Source organism: Podarcis bocagei (assembly GCF_964188305.1).
Source record: "Podarcis bocagei genome assembly, chromosome: 8".
NCBI classification, from domain to species: Eukaryota; Metazoa; Chordata; class Lepidosauria; order Squamata; family Lacertidae; genus Podarcis; species Podarcis bocagei.
The window spans coordinates 66,946,433-66,963,776 of record NC_138133.1 but is presented as its reverse complement, the minus strand read 5'-3'; the positions used below and the strand labels follow the sequence as shown (position 1 = coordinate 66,963,776).

Below are 17,344 nucleotides of genomic sequence, written 5' to 3'. Positions count from 1 at the left end.
ATTCTGTGGAATAGGTACTGGTGGTGAGAGAGAGAAAAACCATCAAGGATGCCTGTTATCTTGGCAAGCCATCATAATATGATCCATTCAAGCCCAGATCATTTTACACTAAGCAGAGAAATGTGATGGGCAGAATGCAGTTCCTCTCCTGGTGACATAATAAGAAATGAATGTGTGCTGGCCTGGTTCTGCATACTGTATATGTCCTTGCTAAATTAAGCAGCATAAATAACTGCAAGGGCATTAATACTTTTTTTGGGAACAACTATAAACATGCTCTGGTGGCTTCAAAAGAGGAAACTAGATCTGAGTGCTTGGCATTGTGGGATTTGTGAAGGATCAATGGGTCAATGGGAGGAATCAAAGCCTCACAGAAACTTCTTCTTTTTTTAACCTACTTAGTTTTGAACTTCATCTGTAATTCGTTTCTAGAAACAGTGAATGGTGCACAGAACATCTAGGCATCAACCGAAAACTGTTTTTCATGCACACAGCTGTATAAGGAAACATTTTACTGACAAGAGCACACAGCTATAAGCAATGTTTGCTTGTTTTTAATTTGTGTTTTACTGATTTTCAGTTACTAATGAATTTGATATATATATTTAAGCTGCCACTATATAGTGGGCAGCAGGGGTAGAAAAAACACATACATACATAGATACATACATACATACCTTAGCAGCTCATTCTTGATATGGGGGGGGGGGAATGGCAAGCAGCACAGAGGAAAAAATACTAATATCCATTTTTTTTAAATAAAAAACCCTTTCAATAATAAAATAGGTTAATGAGCCATGTGCTGCTTAAGAAAGAAATTACATCAACTTGATCCGTAGCCTGTTAGTGGAATGTGTTTCCAAGGAAAACACACCTGGCACTATCATTGTCAGTTTTTAGGTGCCAGCCTAAGACATTTTTATTAATCCAGTCCTTTGGTAGTAAAGCTACCCTCTACTGTGGTGCTAATCTTTTAAGTGGAGTGGAGTAAGACTTGTCCTCCTTTGTGTATTTTTGGATGAGCATTTTAATTTAAATAGACATATATTTCATGGTAGTGCTGTTCAGGAGCTTACTTTCAAAGGGCACCCTCAAGGTCCCTGATCCGCCTATTGACTGTTCTTTACCTTTAAACTGGGCAGTGACTTAGAGAGCATTTCAGACAGAGGCCTGTAAAGTAGGACACACAGTCACCCTAGTTGGCAATGACAGAACAAGATGAGGCAGGACCATCAATCCACACCCACCCTCCAACAGAGAGTCAAGAACTGATGACTGAATATGTCAAGATTGATGCCTGCAGATGAGGAAGTGGCTGGCTGGTTCCAATGGATGTGTTAAATCCAGCATCCTTTGCTACTGAAAGGGCATGGAACTGGCAATGATTTCATGCTCTCACTATCTAAACTGGAGCTGCCTGACACACAATCCCCAGGATTATTCCCTCTTTATGCCTGGAACTGAGCCCTCCAACAGAGGAACTCCTAACAGGGTGATTGGGGAAATAATAACAACATGAGTGGGTGAATTTTGGTGTTCTATTGAGAGTTAATAATTTCCTTTCTTTCTGGCATGTCAGCAGGTGTATCTAGCAATTTGTCTGAACAAAAACTGTGGGTGGGGGACAAGGGTGTGATAAGTGCATACAAGCTCCACCCTGACATCCTTGTGCATGTTTTCCCACCATCCCACTCCACAATTTTCCTTGAGTTGAGAGGGCGATGCTTTGCAGGGAACTTTTACTCACCACATTTACTTAAATTTGAGCAGAAAACCATGTGTAATCAGGAAGGGACTCCCTGCTTTATCAGGGTCCGCAGTCACGCAGAGGGCTGTACACATGCTCAAGTGACCTTGAGTAAAAGTTGCAGGCCTTCCACACTCAACACAAGGAAAAGCTGTGAGATTAGAGTGGGATTAGACTACATGCAGGGGGTACAATGGGGGCAAGGGTGCCAACTTGAATAAAATATGAGGGGCAAGTTAAACTCTGCCCTGCATATGTGGTGCACACAAACCATTTGAATGGCAATGCTCACCAAATTTGAGGGGTGGCTTCCTCAAATATTTTATGGGGGAGACCTCGGCCCCTAAGAGTTGGCTCCTATGATTGGGATGATTGTGGGCAGTGCTTCTGTCCACACTACATTTCCCCATCCACAGATGCACATTCATGTTTTCGGGGCATCAGAAGTGGGAGACTCCCTGGCTTCTTCAGCAGCCTGCCTCTCCCCCACTTCTCCCCAGCCCCTGCTTCTGCCTCGCAGTCTGAACTGTGCTCTGCTGCAGCATCTTCCTGTTTACTTAACCCTGTCACCTTCTCCTTCCAATCTGTAACCACTCCTTGTTGTCCCACCACCAATCCCCTGGCTCTGCGCTTTCCTCTCCTGGGAGTTCCCTAAGGGCTTCTGCAGCTGATGCCTCCCACAGCTCCTTGGCATCCAACTAGTCCATGACGATGCCCTGGAGCAATGTTACATTGGGGCATTTTGGGTAATGGCAGATGACCCTCAGTGCTGGAGCTTCTGTTGCATGCCACCAGTAATAAAACTGCCTTGGAGCGGAGAAGCTGATGTTCCCCTCCCACCTCGGGCTGGCCTTGACTTTTCCTTGAGATATGACCACCACCGCCTAGTATCACTTAAACCACTCACAAGCTATTCTGCCACAAGGCTTGGTGGATGGTCTCCCTTGCTAAAAGCTATTAGCAGAGGGGAAAGTTCTTTTGAATGTTGTGAGAGAGTGGATCTGACTGACATACTGTGGGCGGCAAGTCGAATTAACGGTATTAGGCTAGTCATCAAACTTTTTAAGACTATTAAATATCTACGCAATTACACGGAGAATCTAAAGGATAAAATTACTCACATCAGACTACATAATGCAATGACTCTAAAATGCTACAGAGGAAACCTATGTTATTTATGCACGGCCATGAATATAATTCACTGATTTTGCTGAATATGTATGAGGTGGCTGCTCATCCCTTTTTTTACCATCCCTTTTTTGTGCAATTATATAAGAGTCTCCCGATTTCACCTGAAGACAGTCTTTCATTATGGCTGCCTCCTTTGTTGCCTTTGGAATAGATAAGCGGCAGTTTCATACAGTAATATATTGTTCTGGCACAAACAACAGATTGGTGCTTTATTCAGTTCCCCAGTCGTAAGATACAGACATCCTTCTTAAACGTCAGGCGGCAGAGTTTGGGTCACTAGCAAAAATTTAGTAAAACTTGATACAGGTTGAGGTAGCCAGAGTGAACAAAGAGTGGGGGGGGGGAGGATTTAAAAAAATCAAGGTGTGGAGAAAGTAGATATAGGTAACAGTATAGGTAACTTGACAGAAGAAGAAGAGCTTTGCTCTATCTAGTCCAGGAGTCAGCAAGGTTTACCTTGCTTGGGCCGGTTCATTCCAGCGGAGATCCCTCTGTGGGCCGGATTAGTTGAACACTCTGCTTCCGACACTGGCTGACTAGATTTAAGGGTCTTTTACACAGCTACCTGATACTTTTTAACAGAATATGCCAATGGCAAAACCTGGAACTTTTTTCATGAGCTACCAATGTGCTATGGCAAGAATGGGGAGGATGTGACCCTCCAGATAATGTTGGACTCCCAACTCCCATCAGCCCTAGTGAGCATGGTCAATGGTCAGGAAAGATGGGAGCTGTAGACCAAAGACATCTGGATAGTCAAAGATCTTGAGAGCCACTAGTCTTAAAGGGGGAATTAGACAATTTCATGGAGGATGGATCTATCAATTATTATTTGCCATGATGGTGATATGTAGCCTCCATCTTCTCTGGCAGTACTGTACACTAGTTGCTGGATATCGTCTTTATGCCCTACCTGTGGACTGCTCAAGAGAGGCATCTGGTTGGCTATAAATAGAATGCTGGACTCAGTGGAGATCTGATTTAGGTCCTATTACATTCTGGATACCATGATTGGACCAACGCATATTCAACGCATATGGTATCTGAAGAAGTGTGCATATACACGAAAGCTCATACCAATAACAAACTTATTTGGTCTCTAAGGTGCTACTGGAAGGATTTTTTAAATTTTCTTTCACATATTCAAAATGTTTCCTTATTTTTCTACTGAAACAACTGTTTCTGGACAAGTTCCACCCAGGTCTACCAATTACAATTACAATTTCCCTTTATTATTAAATTGTTGTTGTTGTTGTTGTTGTTAATTAAATTTTTATACCACTCTTCATCAGAGGATCACGGGGCAGTTTACAATACAATTTCACAAAACATATAACATAGTACCAAATGAAAACAATACCCCTGCCACACACAGCATAGAAAACATAGTGAAATGTTACTTTAACTTTACACATATATTTGTCAACCTTTAGTCAATTATTTTTTAATTGTTTAGTCGATTAAGTTATTTAAAACTATTTTTGTATACAAATAATGTATGCAATATTAACTATGAGTATCTTCCTTTACTTTTTGACATGTGTAATTTACCGTTGAATTATCAAAACGTAAGAACTGCAGGTGGGAACAAATGCAGGGGACCAAAAGAGACAATATATCAGAGTCACTAGAGAATACTGGGCATGGGGCCCCCACCTGCAGAGAAAGAGGTTGAGAAAAGTGGTTGCATGGGGATTTAAGTTTAGTCCTGTAAGATAAGGCTGAACTTTAAAATAATGGCAAAAGAACTTTTTTTGAGAGAGAACAGGTTAGTATATTAAAAGCTGCAATGTCAATCTGTCCCCCTTTCACCAGTCAAAAGAATAACTGCATCTAAGCAGCTGTAAGAATTCAGTCTGATTATCTCCTGGGATGCAAACAGTTCTCTCAGTTACTGAGAGAAGCTAGATTATGCCCAGTTGCAACATAAAGGAAACCTACCTGGTTCTGCCTCCAGGTGTTCCTTGCTCACTGGTATTTTGAAACTTTGAATCTGCCTTGTTTGAGTGAAAATGCCTTATGGCAAATTGCTGAAGGAGCAGCCACTGAAGAATGTCAAACATCAGTCACTGCTTTGTGATTGCAGGTTTGTGCATAATCAAACTATCAACTGCATGAGGGTTCTTCTTGTGCTGATTGACCTCCTTCCATCTGAATTCCTCTCAATAGCACAAAGGACCCTACACATCTTTCACCTGGGCAGCAGAAAATGTAATCACCAACCTCTGTTTGTCTTGATTGTTTACATCAGAGAGTTTTTCTTCCCCACTTGGACCTTTGGGAGGTGAGTAGCTGCAGCTGCCTTCAAGAACAAAGCAATATTCTCTTTCATCTCCACCTAGATGGAATTAGAACACAGTCAGTCAGCATTGGAAAGGTGACACGAGCAATTAATTTATTGTTTGTTACTTAATGGTAGCAACATGTTCAGAATGACAACAAATGCGTAGCATCTTTGAATTACAAGCCACTGACGTTACATTTCTGAACAGTAACGTATGATTAGGAAGCGGGAAGTTGCGTTCTACTGAGTCAGAACATAGTCCATCTGGCTCAGTATCATCTACTGATAGACAACACACTCTAGGGTTTCAGGCAATGGTCTTTTCCATCTCTACATGGATATGGAGGGGTTATGCACCTTTTGCATGCAAAGCATGTGCTTTACCACTGAGATGTTGCCCCTCCCCCTAATACAACTAGACTTCAGGGATGCCCAATGTGATGCCCTCCAGCTGTGGTTGAAGTACAACTCACATTCAGCCCGAGCCAGGAAGACTAATGATTAGGGATAACGGGAGTTGTAATCCAACATCTGGGGGCAGAAAATGTAGCTGGTACAGTGTTTTTTTCTGCAAGGGAATATTCTTAGGAAGGCTTTAGCTATTGAATTTAATTATTAAACACATGTGAGCCCAGTTGCAGGAGAGGGGAGATGACAACCTTAGTGAAGTGATTTTACTTGCAGCTTTTTTTAAACTAAATTTTTAAAAGTGTACATAAGAGAATGAAAGTCAACAATGCATGTCTTCTCCCCCTATCCCTGGGCTTCTGTTTACTCACAGAATGAATTAGGTGAGTGTAATTTTTTATTAATATATGCAAGTTTGTGTTTACAAAGTTTAAGAGCCAAGGTAACAAGATACATTATTGTGCGGAATGAGTGCTTCAATGCACACAACCGTCTTGAAACACACGCAAAGCAAGTCTCTTTCATCTCTAAGCTTGTAACCTAAATACCATACAAGCAACATACTGTGATTCATCATTATGAACTTGTTTATTGATTGCTGACTTTAAGGATTTATTATAATTCAGGTTGCTTAACAGATCATCAAGGGAAACATCTGAGAAGCACTAACTGATTTTTTTTAAAAAGAAAAGAAGCAGCACTAACTGATTTTTTATCTCAGCATGTGAAGGGGGAAAAACTGTAATGATAAAACATTAAAGAAAATAGACATACATACCTATAAGGGCCTGACACAACAGAGAAAGGCTTAACACCATTTAGTATTAACGTCCCACTGTGTGAATCTAAATGCCTACAGATGTTATCTTTCTATCTGCAGAGCCTTCCACTTTACAGAGGACAGTCCTCTATTTTGAAGAGCTGTCAGAGAACAGTCGTCTCTTTGAAGAACTTCTTTATCTGAAGGGCTGGTCAGTCTAAGTCAAATTATTTATTTGCATTTATATCCTTGTTCCAAGGAGGATTGCCAACTGTTCTGTCAGCAGCTGCTCTAGTGCCTTACTGCCTTTAACAGGAACCTGATGTGCCGACCTTGATTAGGTGGCAGTGCTTTAGTCCATGCCATGAAAAGCCCCCCAAGCTGTTGTTAAAGGCACAATGCCAAGCCAGACCAGGTTTGTCCCCATCCCAGTCAGTTGGCAACCCAGCGGGAGAGGAAACAATTCCTGAGTGCCTGTCCTTTGCCCTCACCATTCCCAATCTGCCAGCTCTGATTCTGCACAATCCTATTGATCTTACGAGGTTTGTGCAAAGATTCTGCATGCGGCTGTGCTGAAATGAAAGAGGTGCTTGGCAGGCTGAACCCAGTATTAACTTGCAAATTCAGGCACATGCAGGGACAAAACAAACAAGTATTTTTGTTTCTAGATGGTCTAATGAAGGTGTTTGCCAAGCCATGAAACCAGTCCCTCCCTAAAATTTCTCAAGCGAAGCACCCAAACAGATGCATACCACTGAACACCCACATATTTGTTTAGTGGGGAAAATGTTAAAAACAAGTTCCTTATCATGGTGTGCTTGGATTCTGCACCTCTGTGATTGGAGAGTGCTTTATTGTCACTTAGCAACCTTAAGTGCTTTGGCAAAGTTGATGTTTACAGTACAAATTGTTGCAAGCTTCTGTTTCATTTTGCATTCTGCCACATTCCTTTGCCTTTTTCTTCTCAGACTGTGATATTGTCGAATCACAAGGCAGGAAGAAGAACAGAATGTGATTTTCATTAGGGGTCACCCCCTTATTAAGCCATTATTCTGCACACAGGTAACTAACAGCTACCCTATACAATAACCTTGTTGCTCTCAATCCCTGCGTGATCCCAGAATTTAACATTTTATGAATAGGGGACAACAGAGAATATGCTTTTAAAAAAATTGAATGCAATATTGATCAGAGGCTCTAACTGCAGCCACACATAGACATCTAGATAAATGATAACCAATCCATATATAACATAACTTTAACATATATCTGAAAGTATTCTGCCTATTATTGAATGATAAATAAACAAGACAGTTTAAAATATGCCCAGTGTGGCTAACTCATACCACTAAATTTATTTTATGAATTCATCACACACTGCTTGAATTTAATCAGCTTTTGGTTGTTGTTGTTGTTGTTAATTCAATTTTTTTGTTTACTTGGTTTTGTATTTGTGTCCTGAAGAGATGCCATTCCAATTACACCACCCCACCTCACCTCGCATCGTTCTTGTCCTCTATTACAGACTTCTCAAAAATAATCTGTACAGGCAGTGAACTTGTCTGGTTGAGTCACTTTTGCTAATTCTGATAATGCAGGCTATGTTCTCAAAGGAGGGGGAAATTGTAAATCAATGCACTGCTGGATGGAAAGACAGTTTGTGCATACAGAAGACAAGAAATATCACCATAGAATTGAAAACTATGAATTATCTGGCAGCAGAAATATAAATAAAATGGAGATGGAAGCCTGCAGAAGATTGCCATAAAGGGAATTGCAAACATGTCAGGGCACTCTTGAAGGCAAGACTTCACTAGAGCATATATGCAGGAAAAAATGTAAACATTCCCTCTAAATTTACAGTATTGAACAGAGCATTGAAACTTCTGACGACTGGACTCCAGGCCTATGTAAACAGATTGCCTCATCCTACTTCCCACATCTCTGAGACACTCCAAAGGCCATGGCAGGCTATGAAAAACAGGCTTGTCTTATTTTCCTCTCACACCATTAGTAGGGGCACCATGGGATAATTGCCCAGATTCTTCTAGAATGAACTAACAGAGAGCTGTGACCAACTCTGTGCATAGCTTGTAATCTATGCATAGATTATATGGACTTGCTGATACAGTCCCATTGACTATATCTGCAGGAACTGTTCCTTTTGTATTGTTATGAGTTTGAGGAGGGAGGGAGTAGGCTGCATGCAAGATCCTTCTAACATGGATCCAGAAAGTGTTAAAATATAAGCCACACCAGTTTCCTGTGTTGAGATGATAGCCTGGGTGATAGGCCATTAAAGTAAACAAAGGAAAGAGGCTGTGTGTGAGATAGCAAATGGGTGGGGCCCTTCTCCCAGCTTGTGGTTAGTTAGAAGGACAAAGCCTGATAGAGATGGGTATGCAGTGATGTGACCTAGAAGCAAAGAAGCAAACAGACAGAGAGAGAACCATGCTGGATCTCTTCCTGAATCCAAGGTTGTGGCTATGGGAGAAACAAGATCCTTTTAGGGAGTTAGTGTTGTGAAACTCCCCCCAACCCCAATTGCAGGCTCAGGTTGAACAAACCATATATCATAAAGACACCACAGTCTCCGCTGTGCCTCATTTCCAAAAGAAAACATGAACCCTGAGTAAGTGCCTGGAACCCATGGAATCAGAGATTGGGGTGGCGTGGAACAGTATGTTTTGTAGGAAGACAGATGGGCCCTTCACTGGCTATCGCTATGACATTTCTACTTTCCTTTGATCCAAAAGTTGTAGAGAAAAAAAGTCAAAAGGGAGAGGACATTCTCCCCAAAGTTGTGGAATTCCCTCCCCACAGAGGTGCATCTGGCTTCTTCACTATGCAGCTTTTGGCAAATCCTCAAGATGCACCTCTTTCCTTGGCCTTTAACACCTGAGATGAGTGATTGCAAGGCCCACCCTATTCCTGTGATTGAAATCTGCTGTTTTTAATTTCAATTTGTTGTAACCTACTCTGGAAACTACTAGTGAACGGTTGGCAATAAATATCACCACCATAATCCTGATGTGATAGACAGTCACATCTGCCTATATCACTAATGTATTGAAGTAAGGAACACGGTAGGTATTAAGGAGCCACAAGCAAGCTCATTTTGGGGACTGGTCCAGCTATGGCACCCATTCCAAGCAGGAAGGAAACTTGTTCTCAATATTTGTTTCTTGGAAAGTGATATGAGAGACAAATAGGGCTTCACACATGCTCTTCCCCCTCCACATCTACTTATGGCTGTATATACCTCCCACTTTTTTCAGACAACTTCATGTATATAACCTGAATAAGTGTTTACTCAAAACATGCAGTTCGAAATCCACCACTTTTTTAACCATAGATTTGAATATTAATGGAGCTGCTGTTGTAACCCAACCCATCTTAGGTCAGCCTGCAACCCAATAGTTGGTCCCAATCTATCTGTTGAAGCAACATATTGCATGTGAAAACTCATGTCCTTAGAGTCAGCTGCAGCATGAATTTATCCATGTTTGCTCAGAGGTTACTCCATTGTCTTACTTCCTAGAAAATGTACTTAGATCTGCAACCCTAGTTTGAAACTCATTTTCCAAAGCAATCTCCATTTTTGCAAATAAAAGGAGGTCTTATCTGGTCTTTATCATTAAAAGCTGCAGACCTATGGAGACCTAACTCAGAAGTGGGTTTCACTGAGTTCAGTCTGATTTGTTTCAGAGTAAACATGTATAAGATCTTGCTGCATGAACACTGTGCATGCCATGACCCTGCTGCATAAGAAATATCTTACTTGCCATATTTCCAAATATTTATCAATTGCTTTGTCTTTGGAAGACCTTTGGAACCTGCATATTTTCAATGATGCCTAATCACTTTTTTTTGTTAAGAAGCACAGTAGCTCAATCAACCATTAATTCTGTACTACTTTGTTTTAAAAAAAATCAAAGTAACTGTCTGTAACTATTTCATTTTGCTCTAGATATTTAACCATGATAATGAAAAGATAGTTTTTTCAGTTTTAAAAATATTTTACCCATTCCAACTTTCCCCAGTTGCCGATAGCCTATCACAGCAAGAAGGGCTACTTGCACTCTAGAATGCAGAGCAGAGAAGTTGGGATGTCCTCACTCAGAAAGTATTCAACAAGCCTGAAAAGTATAAGATTATATACTTCCTATACCCAGGATAAATGTCCCGGACAACTGAGAAGAATATTTCAGTTCTATCCAGGTCTACCAACAATCACTTATGGTCAACCACAAGTACTCTGTTAAGGACTGCAAGAAGCATTTTGACCCAGCCAATATCCTCCTTGCAAACAGGAGGGGAAATTGCTGCCACTCTCATGTGTTTCCTGAGGTTTCTCTCCTCCTTCCTAGGACTGACAGCACATTAATCAGAAACCACCAGCATCATTCAGTTATATTTTTTTAAATTCAAGAATTTATATCATGCCCTTTAATTCATAAGCATTTACTCTGGGTGGCTTCAAATAATGGGAAATATCACCATGATCTCATAATAAAACAGTCATATAAAACACACAAGTATAAAATAGAAACATGGCCCACAAACAGTAAAAAATAGCAAAGTTTGCCACATAAAAACATGATCAGTCTGATAAAAGACAAAAGCAGCCCGTAACAGAAAAGTCTTGATAAGGAAGGCCTAAACCACATGCAGCAAATTACTTAAGGACCATGTCATCTGAACTAGGTTGAGTACACACCATAAATTTAAAGCACATGCCACCCCCGCCCCGAAGACTTATGGGAGCTGCAAGGGTGCTGGAAATTGTAGCTCTGAGAGGGGAAACTACAATTCCCAGGATTCTTGTGGGGGGAGGGGTTGTCATGTGCTTTAAAATTATGGGGATACCTCGCAGACATAGGCGCCGACTCCATGGGGCTTGAGGGGGCCCGAGCCCCCTCAAAAATTCGTTTGGGGGGGCTCTGCCCCCCCAATAATCTCCGGCGCCCCTCCAGCAGAGCGCCATCGCCACCCCTCCCCCAGCCCAAAATGCACAGGGTCGGGCTGCATGCCTCCTGCCCTCCCTCCCGAGCAAAAGCTCCACCCAATTTCCTTCGGAGCTGATTAATAGGCGCAGCACGCTCTCCCCTATTCGCTCACAAGGAGGCGGCGCCACTTTATTTGCATATTCATGAGCTTATTTATTATTCATGAGCTTTCCCGGGCCCCCCCAATATTTTTTATAAGTCCGCGTCCCTGCTCGCAGAGCTACAATCCCCAGCACCCTTGGTGAACTAGTTCCAGGATTTTTCGTGTGGTGGGTGGGATATGAATCAAATGTGCTTTACGTATACTGTACTCCGCATTCCCCACCCCGAAAAAGCATGGCTTGTGCTGGATTAGGAAGGGCTGCAGAATAGCAGAACTGTAGAGTTGGAAGGGACACCAAGGGTCATCTAGCTCAACCCCCTGCAATGTGCAACGTGGGGCTCGAACCCACAACCCTGAGATTAAGAGTCTCTACCGACTGAAAAGCAATGACAAACCTAGACAGCATCTTAAAAAGCAGAGACATCACCTTGCCAACAAAGGTCCGTATAATTAAAGCCATGGTTTTCCCAGTAGTGATGTATGGAAGTGGGAGCTGGACCATAAAGAAGGCTGGTCGCCGAAGAATTGATGCTTTTGAATTATGGTGCTGGAGGAGACTCTTGAGAGTCCCATGGACTGCAAGAAGATCAAACCTATCCATTCTTAAGGAAATCAGCCCTGAGTGCTCACTGGAAGGACAGATCCTGAAGCTGAGACTCCAATACTTTGGCCACCTCATGAGAAGACTCCCTGGAAAAGACCCTGATGTTGGGAAAGATGGAGGGCACAAGGAGAAGGGGACGACAGAGGACGAGATGGTTGGACAGTGTTCTCGAAGCTAAAAACATGACCAAACTGCGGGAGGCAGTGGAAGACAGAAGTGTCTGGCGTGCTCTGGTCCATGAGGTCACGAAGAGTCGGACACGACTAAACGACTAAACAACAACACCACCGACTGAACTGTTCACAGGGTCAAATCCAGGTCCGGCTAGGAGAGACCGCTGGCCTGCAATCCTGACCAGCCACTGCCAGTCAGTGTGGAGACAGCCCAGAGCTATGGAACTCGCTCTCCCGGGAAGGCAGTGCCGGCCTCCACCACCTCAGGGGCTACTAGCCCGACTAGCTCTGCTTGGTGGGCTTCTCACAGGCATTTGGATGGCCATGGCGAGACCAGGGCGCTGGGCGAGCGCGGCCACTGAGGTATCTCACCCAACGGCCTCCCCCAACCCTGCAGGTCTCGAGCGCGTGGCCGGCTCTGCGCGTGCGCGTACGCGCGCCGCCTGGTTTGTTGCCATGTCGAGCTCTGACCTCACTGACTCCGCGGCGGTCACGCCAGCCCCGCCTCCTCCCTGCCTCCCTACTGTACAGGCCGGCGTTTGAAAAAGCGGGCGAGTCCACCTGAGCGCACTCAGTACAGGGGTGTGTCTGAGGGGGGTAAAAAAACCCACACGCTCCCGCTCACTGACACCTTCGTGCCTGCCCTTGCTGCGGCTAGCCTGCCCCCACCCTGGGCTGCGAAGCGACGGCCGCCGAGGTGGGCAAAAAGGGCCGGAGCTCCCCCCCTCGCTTCTGGAGCAGTTGGACGCGCCCGCGGCCGCGTCACCCATTGTTTACAAACCAACCGCAGCAGCAACAACAGCGTTTTGAGAGCGAGCGAGCGGAGAGGGCGCCTCATTGGTAGCTGCGGAACGAGCAGCGGAGGCAGCGTGCGCGCCAAGCGGAGGAAAGGAAAGCGGAGCCGGCTGCTGCCATGCCTTGCCGGCGGGCGGGCGCAGAGCGCTTCCTGCTGCTGGAGCACGCCGTGTCGCTGCCGGGCGGCGCCGTCGGGGCGAGCAGCGGCTCCAAGGAAGTGGACGCGCTGGTGGCCAAGCTGGGCGAGGTGCTGCAGCTGAGCGCCCAGCGCCGCGCGCCGCCGGCCCCTCGCCTGCCCCCCAAGCGCCAGGGCCGCGACCGGGCGGCCCCCTACTCGTCCCCGAGGGGGCTCGGCTTCTTAGCCTCGCTGCACCACCACCACCCGCGGCCGCCCCACGCGCTGTCCCCGGCCTCGCTGCTGCTGTTGCCTCCGTCCCCGCCCAGCGCCGCCGACCGCGAGGGCAGCCCTCGGGTGGCCAAGCAGCTGTGCGGACGGGGCTGGCTGCGGAGCGCCGGGAAGAAGCAGCGCCAGCAGCACTCTCGGCTGTCCGCGGGCGACGAGGATGACGACGACGAGGACGACGACCCGCATCGCCTCCTCCAAGAACTCATCCTGTCCGGCAACCTCATCAAAGAAGCCGTCCGGCGGCTGCAGCTGGCGGCCACGGCGCCCTCGACGGCGCCGGCCGAGGCCTCCTCCGCCACCGCGTCCCCCGGCTCGGCTTCGTCCACCGGCAGCTGCTGCTGCCACAGCAGCAGCGGAGAAGGAGACTCGGCGGCAGCCTCGGCGTACGGCGTCTCCGCTTTGCAGCCCCGGCCCTGACGCCCCCACCCTGCCCGTCCGCGATGCAGCCGTGCCCTCCCGATCGCCGACAGACCCCTCTTTCACGAGGGGGCAGACTATGGGATGGGGCTTTGCATCTTTTTCCTCTCCGCTACACACAGTTAGGGATTTATGGCGGGGGGGGGGCAGGCCAAACGCGACGGCGACGAGGTGCGACTGCAAATCCCCAGACGCGGATTATCGAGGCAGCGCCGTATATACTTGAAGCAGACTTGTCTATTTGCTACGAGACACTGAACGATTATTATTCTTTGTAGCTCGTCGTTATGGACGAAGCCACGGCTGCTACTGACTCACTGTTCTCTCTTTATTAAGAAAATTGTGGTGCTATGCAGCCCTGGACGGTTGCCCTCGCAGCCTTTCCCGTCGACCAGCTAAGAACCAGCCAAGATGACCCGAATCTGCCTCCTGCGCCAGGATTTGTGCTTTCCGTCTGAACTAGAGCCCCACCGCCGCAGTAGCCTGCTATTTTTTGGAGGGGGGGGGGCGAGCAAAAAAAAAAGGGACCATCCCGCATGGCATTATTTAGTGTGGAATCATTTTTACGCACACGCCGTTGTGTTGCTTGAGGGGGGGCGGGCGAGGGGTGCTGCACAGTAAAGGCATGTCAGATGTTTTCTATTGGAAAGGGAGGGTGGAGCCAATACACTATTGAATGCAAATATGAATTGGTTTGAAGAGCTGCGCCCCCCACCCTTTTCTGCCAAGGTCACCCCTTTCTGCCTTTCCCGTCCAGGCTCTGTTTGTTCATGTTGCGTTCCCCAGGCAGTTGGAGATCGTAATCCTATCCGAGCTTGTTTTGACTGGGCTGTGGGCGAACCCTGTGTGTTTTGTAACGGCTGGGAGTCTCCTGAGGACGCACACGTTGCCATCCGAGTTGTTGTGCTTCTCTCTCCCCCCCCCTTTTTTTTCTCTCTCTAAAAGCTCCTCCTCTCCTTACAAACAGGATTCTGAGAAAGGAGGTCATGTTACAGCCGTCTTTCTAAGAAATCCCCCCCCCCCTCCACGCCAGTCATAAGCAAATCTCTGGGGCTCTGCCCAGCCAAGGGTATTTGGTTTGCCTCTTTTACACCGTCTATGATCCCCAAATTTCCCTTGTGAGTCAATCCTAGTACAAAAAAGAGAGAAAAGAAATGTTGCCTCTTGTTTTGGATTGTCTCAACTGGAACCATTTGCATTATGTGTAAATTCTCTTTTTGGAGACTCTCGGGGTTTTCACCATTTTTATCTTTTACATAAATCTGTTTTGCGGCTGTATGTAGCCGTTTAAAAATGTGAATATTCATGGTGGAAAGTGGTTGGCTAACATGCAGTGAGGTTGAGGGCGAAGAGGCACATTGTTCACAGAAGGTAGCTAAAAATGAGCTTTTTAAAATTAAAAGCAAAAAAATAAAAATAAAAATGAATAAATACACACAGAACCTCAATGGCTCAATCAGCAGAAGCGGCTGTTGACAAAATATAAATATATATACACTTCGTAACGGAGTGTTGGAGTTGTGTGCCTGGTTTTCAGGACTTGTCTTTAATATGTCTGTATTGAATAAACGTGGTAGACTTTTATATGAAAAAGAAATTCTGTGTTCTGTCGTCTTTGCACTAGAGTGGTTTAGTGTTCCCACTTGCTGTATATATGATCAATTGTTTCCTCTTCTGTGAAGCCTTCACGAGGTGGGCGAGGGAGTATGGGGGTTGGGACTAAACCTGGGCTGTGTGATGCAAAGAGCTGGTTACAAAAGTCTCTGAATGCAACTCAGTCCCTTTGTTTGCCAGCAACATTCTTCCAGGCTCGGAAATCCTCTTGTGCATTTTGTAGTTTTGTTCTTGGAATGTACACATTCTAGTTTATTTGATGCAACCACTGAAAATTTAGAATACTATAAAGGGTGTGTGTGTGTGTTTGCATCCCCTTATTCTCACCCCATCTCCCTCCCCTGCCCACTTTCGTGGTAAGAACAGAAAGGATGATGTAGCTCTCATTGCAGCAGTTTTTTCCTTGATTATGGTAATATTGAGATGCAGGAATCTTGGACCCAATCCAGATCCACTGCCATCAGGAGGAGGCTGCTCATTCATGTTAGTGAGATAAGAATGGCCTTCCCTAGATGCCAATTAAACCAAATGTCCTCGGAACACTTCTCACATTAAGACATTTGCCCTGGATTACTCGGCATCAAGATACAAATGAACTAAAGCATGCTATTCCACCTCTTGCCTCTGTGTCACAATTGCAAACAAAATCTGCTTCTTTGTAGTAGATGGTGATTGTGTCGAGAAGAAAATGGAAGGCAATAAAGCTATGAAAATGTACTTGCCTCATGCTCTAATGCTTTGCAATAAAAGAAGGGCTATGTTAAGATTACTACTTCTTAGAGTTTTAGAAAAGAAAATGGAAGCAATGACAGGAATAGCTTACTTGCTGCTAGAACTATCTGTGCACACAAATGATTGGTAGATGCTGCAAGAATGTGATAGCCCTTCCCTTTGCAGAAGATGAGGGATAGAAGATGATAGGATCCTACCCAACAAACGAGTAATAATTATGCAAAAAGTCATATGTAATGGCTGCTACTACTAAATAAATAAGAGTGTTAAACATAGAACACATGTATATTTACCTCGCTATTTTTTGCCAATTATTTTTTTAGCCAGCCAGGTGGTAAACTAGTAGTGTGAACCCATGACTTATTTCCTTCTGGCCTTAATGATACTCCATTGATTACTCCAATGTTACTCATTGAAAATTCCAGTAGCAAATGTAGATTTGATGGTTCAACAGGATTGCCAGGCCTTTACCACTACAATTCTGGACAAATCTGACTTTGATGGGTACCTTGTCAATATGGTCTCATCTGAAGGTAAATGGGTAAAAAAATTAAATGCATCCTTGTGTAATTTACTCTCTCTTTACAAAAGGGGCCAGTGAATACTTTTTTTAAGGACTGGCAAAGCTTGATAAGATGTTCAATTAAGTTTTAATTGCAAAACTGATAACCTACATGTGGGGGGGGCGAGATTCTGCTTCAGCGCACTTGGGGTGGCTCTTGTTTAAACCAATGTACAAATTCTGCTGCATTATAAGGAAATGTTGCAGCTTGGTATGGTAAAGGAATTAGTTGTATAGACTTGGGGTCAAACTAAATATGATGGTCAGATGGATGTGAACACAGATTTAATTGCAAACAGCAATTTGGTATTCTCTAATCGCACCAGAATTGGAGAGTAAGAGTCTATTGTAGTACCAAGAAGTAAGGAGTGTAGACCACTTCACTTTGCTGCACCTTCCCCCTACCCCCAGTGTATTTCTTCCAACCAAGCACACTTACAATATTAGGGTTTGGCTAAGGAGAAAAGTACCTAGAGAAATGGAACATGGGGGTCCTGTGCCCCTCTTTCTCTTTCGCATAGGCTCCCACCCGCTTTTTC

The 17,344-nt window shown here is 44.8% G+C and overlaps 2 protein-coding genes across 2 annotated transcripts in view; one reads left to right on the top strand and one right to left on the bottom strand.

Moving 5' to 3' along the window:
* DPY19L4 (dpy-19 like 4) overlaps positions 1–5,360 on the bottom strand; it is a 67,395-nt gene extending 62,035 nt beyond the window's left edge. The window contains exon 1 of the mRNA XM_081204598.1: positions 4,880–5,360. The gene's annotated coding sequence lies outside the window, so the exon portion shown is untranslated. The remainder of the gene's footprint in view (positions 1–4,879) is intronic.
* A 7,423-nt stretch (positions 5,361–12,783) lies between these two features.
* On the top strand, positions 12,784–15,494 carry LOC308593023 (GSK-3-binding protein-like). The gene has a single exon (XM_081205205.1). The coding sequence runs from the start codon at positions 13,193–13,195 to the stop codon at positions 13,895–13,897; it is 705 nt and encodes a 234-aa protein (XP_081061331.1). The 5' UTR covers positions 12,784–13,192; the 3' UTR covers positions 13,898–15,494.
* The last annotated feature ends 1,850 nt before the right edge of the window (positions 15,495–17,344 follow it).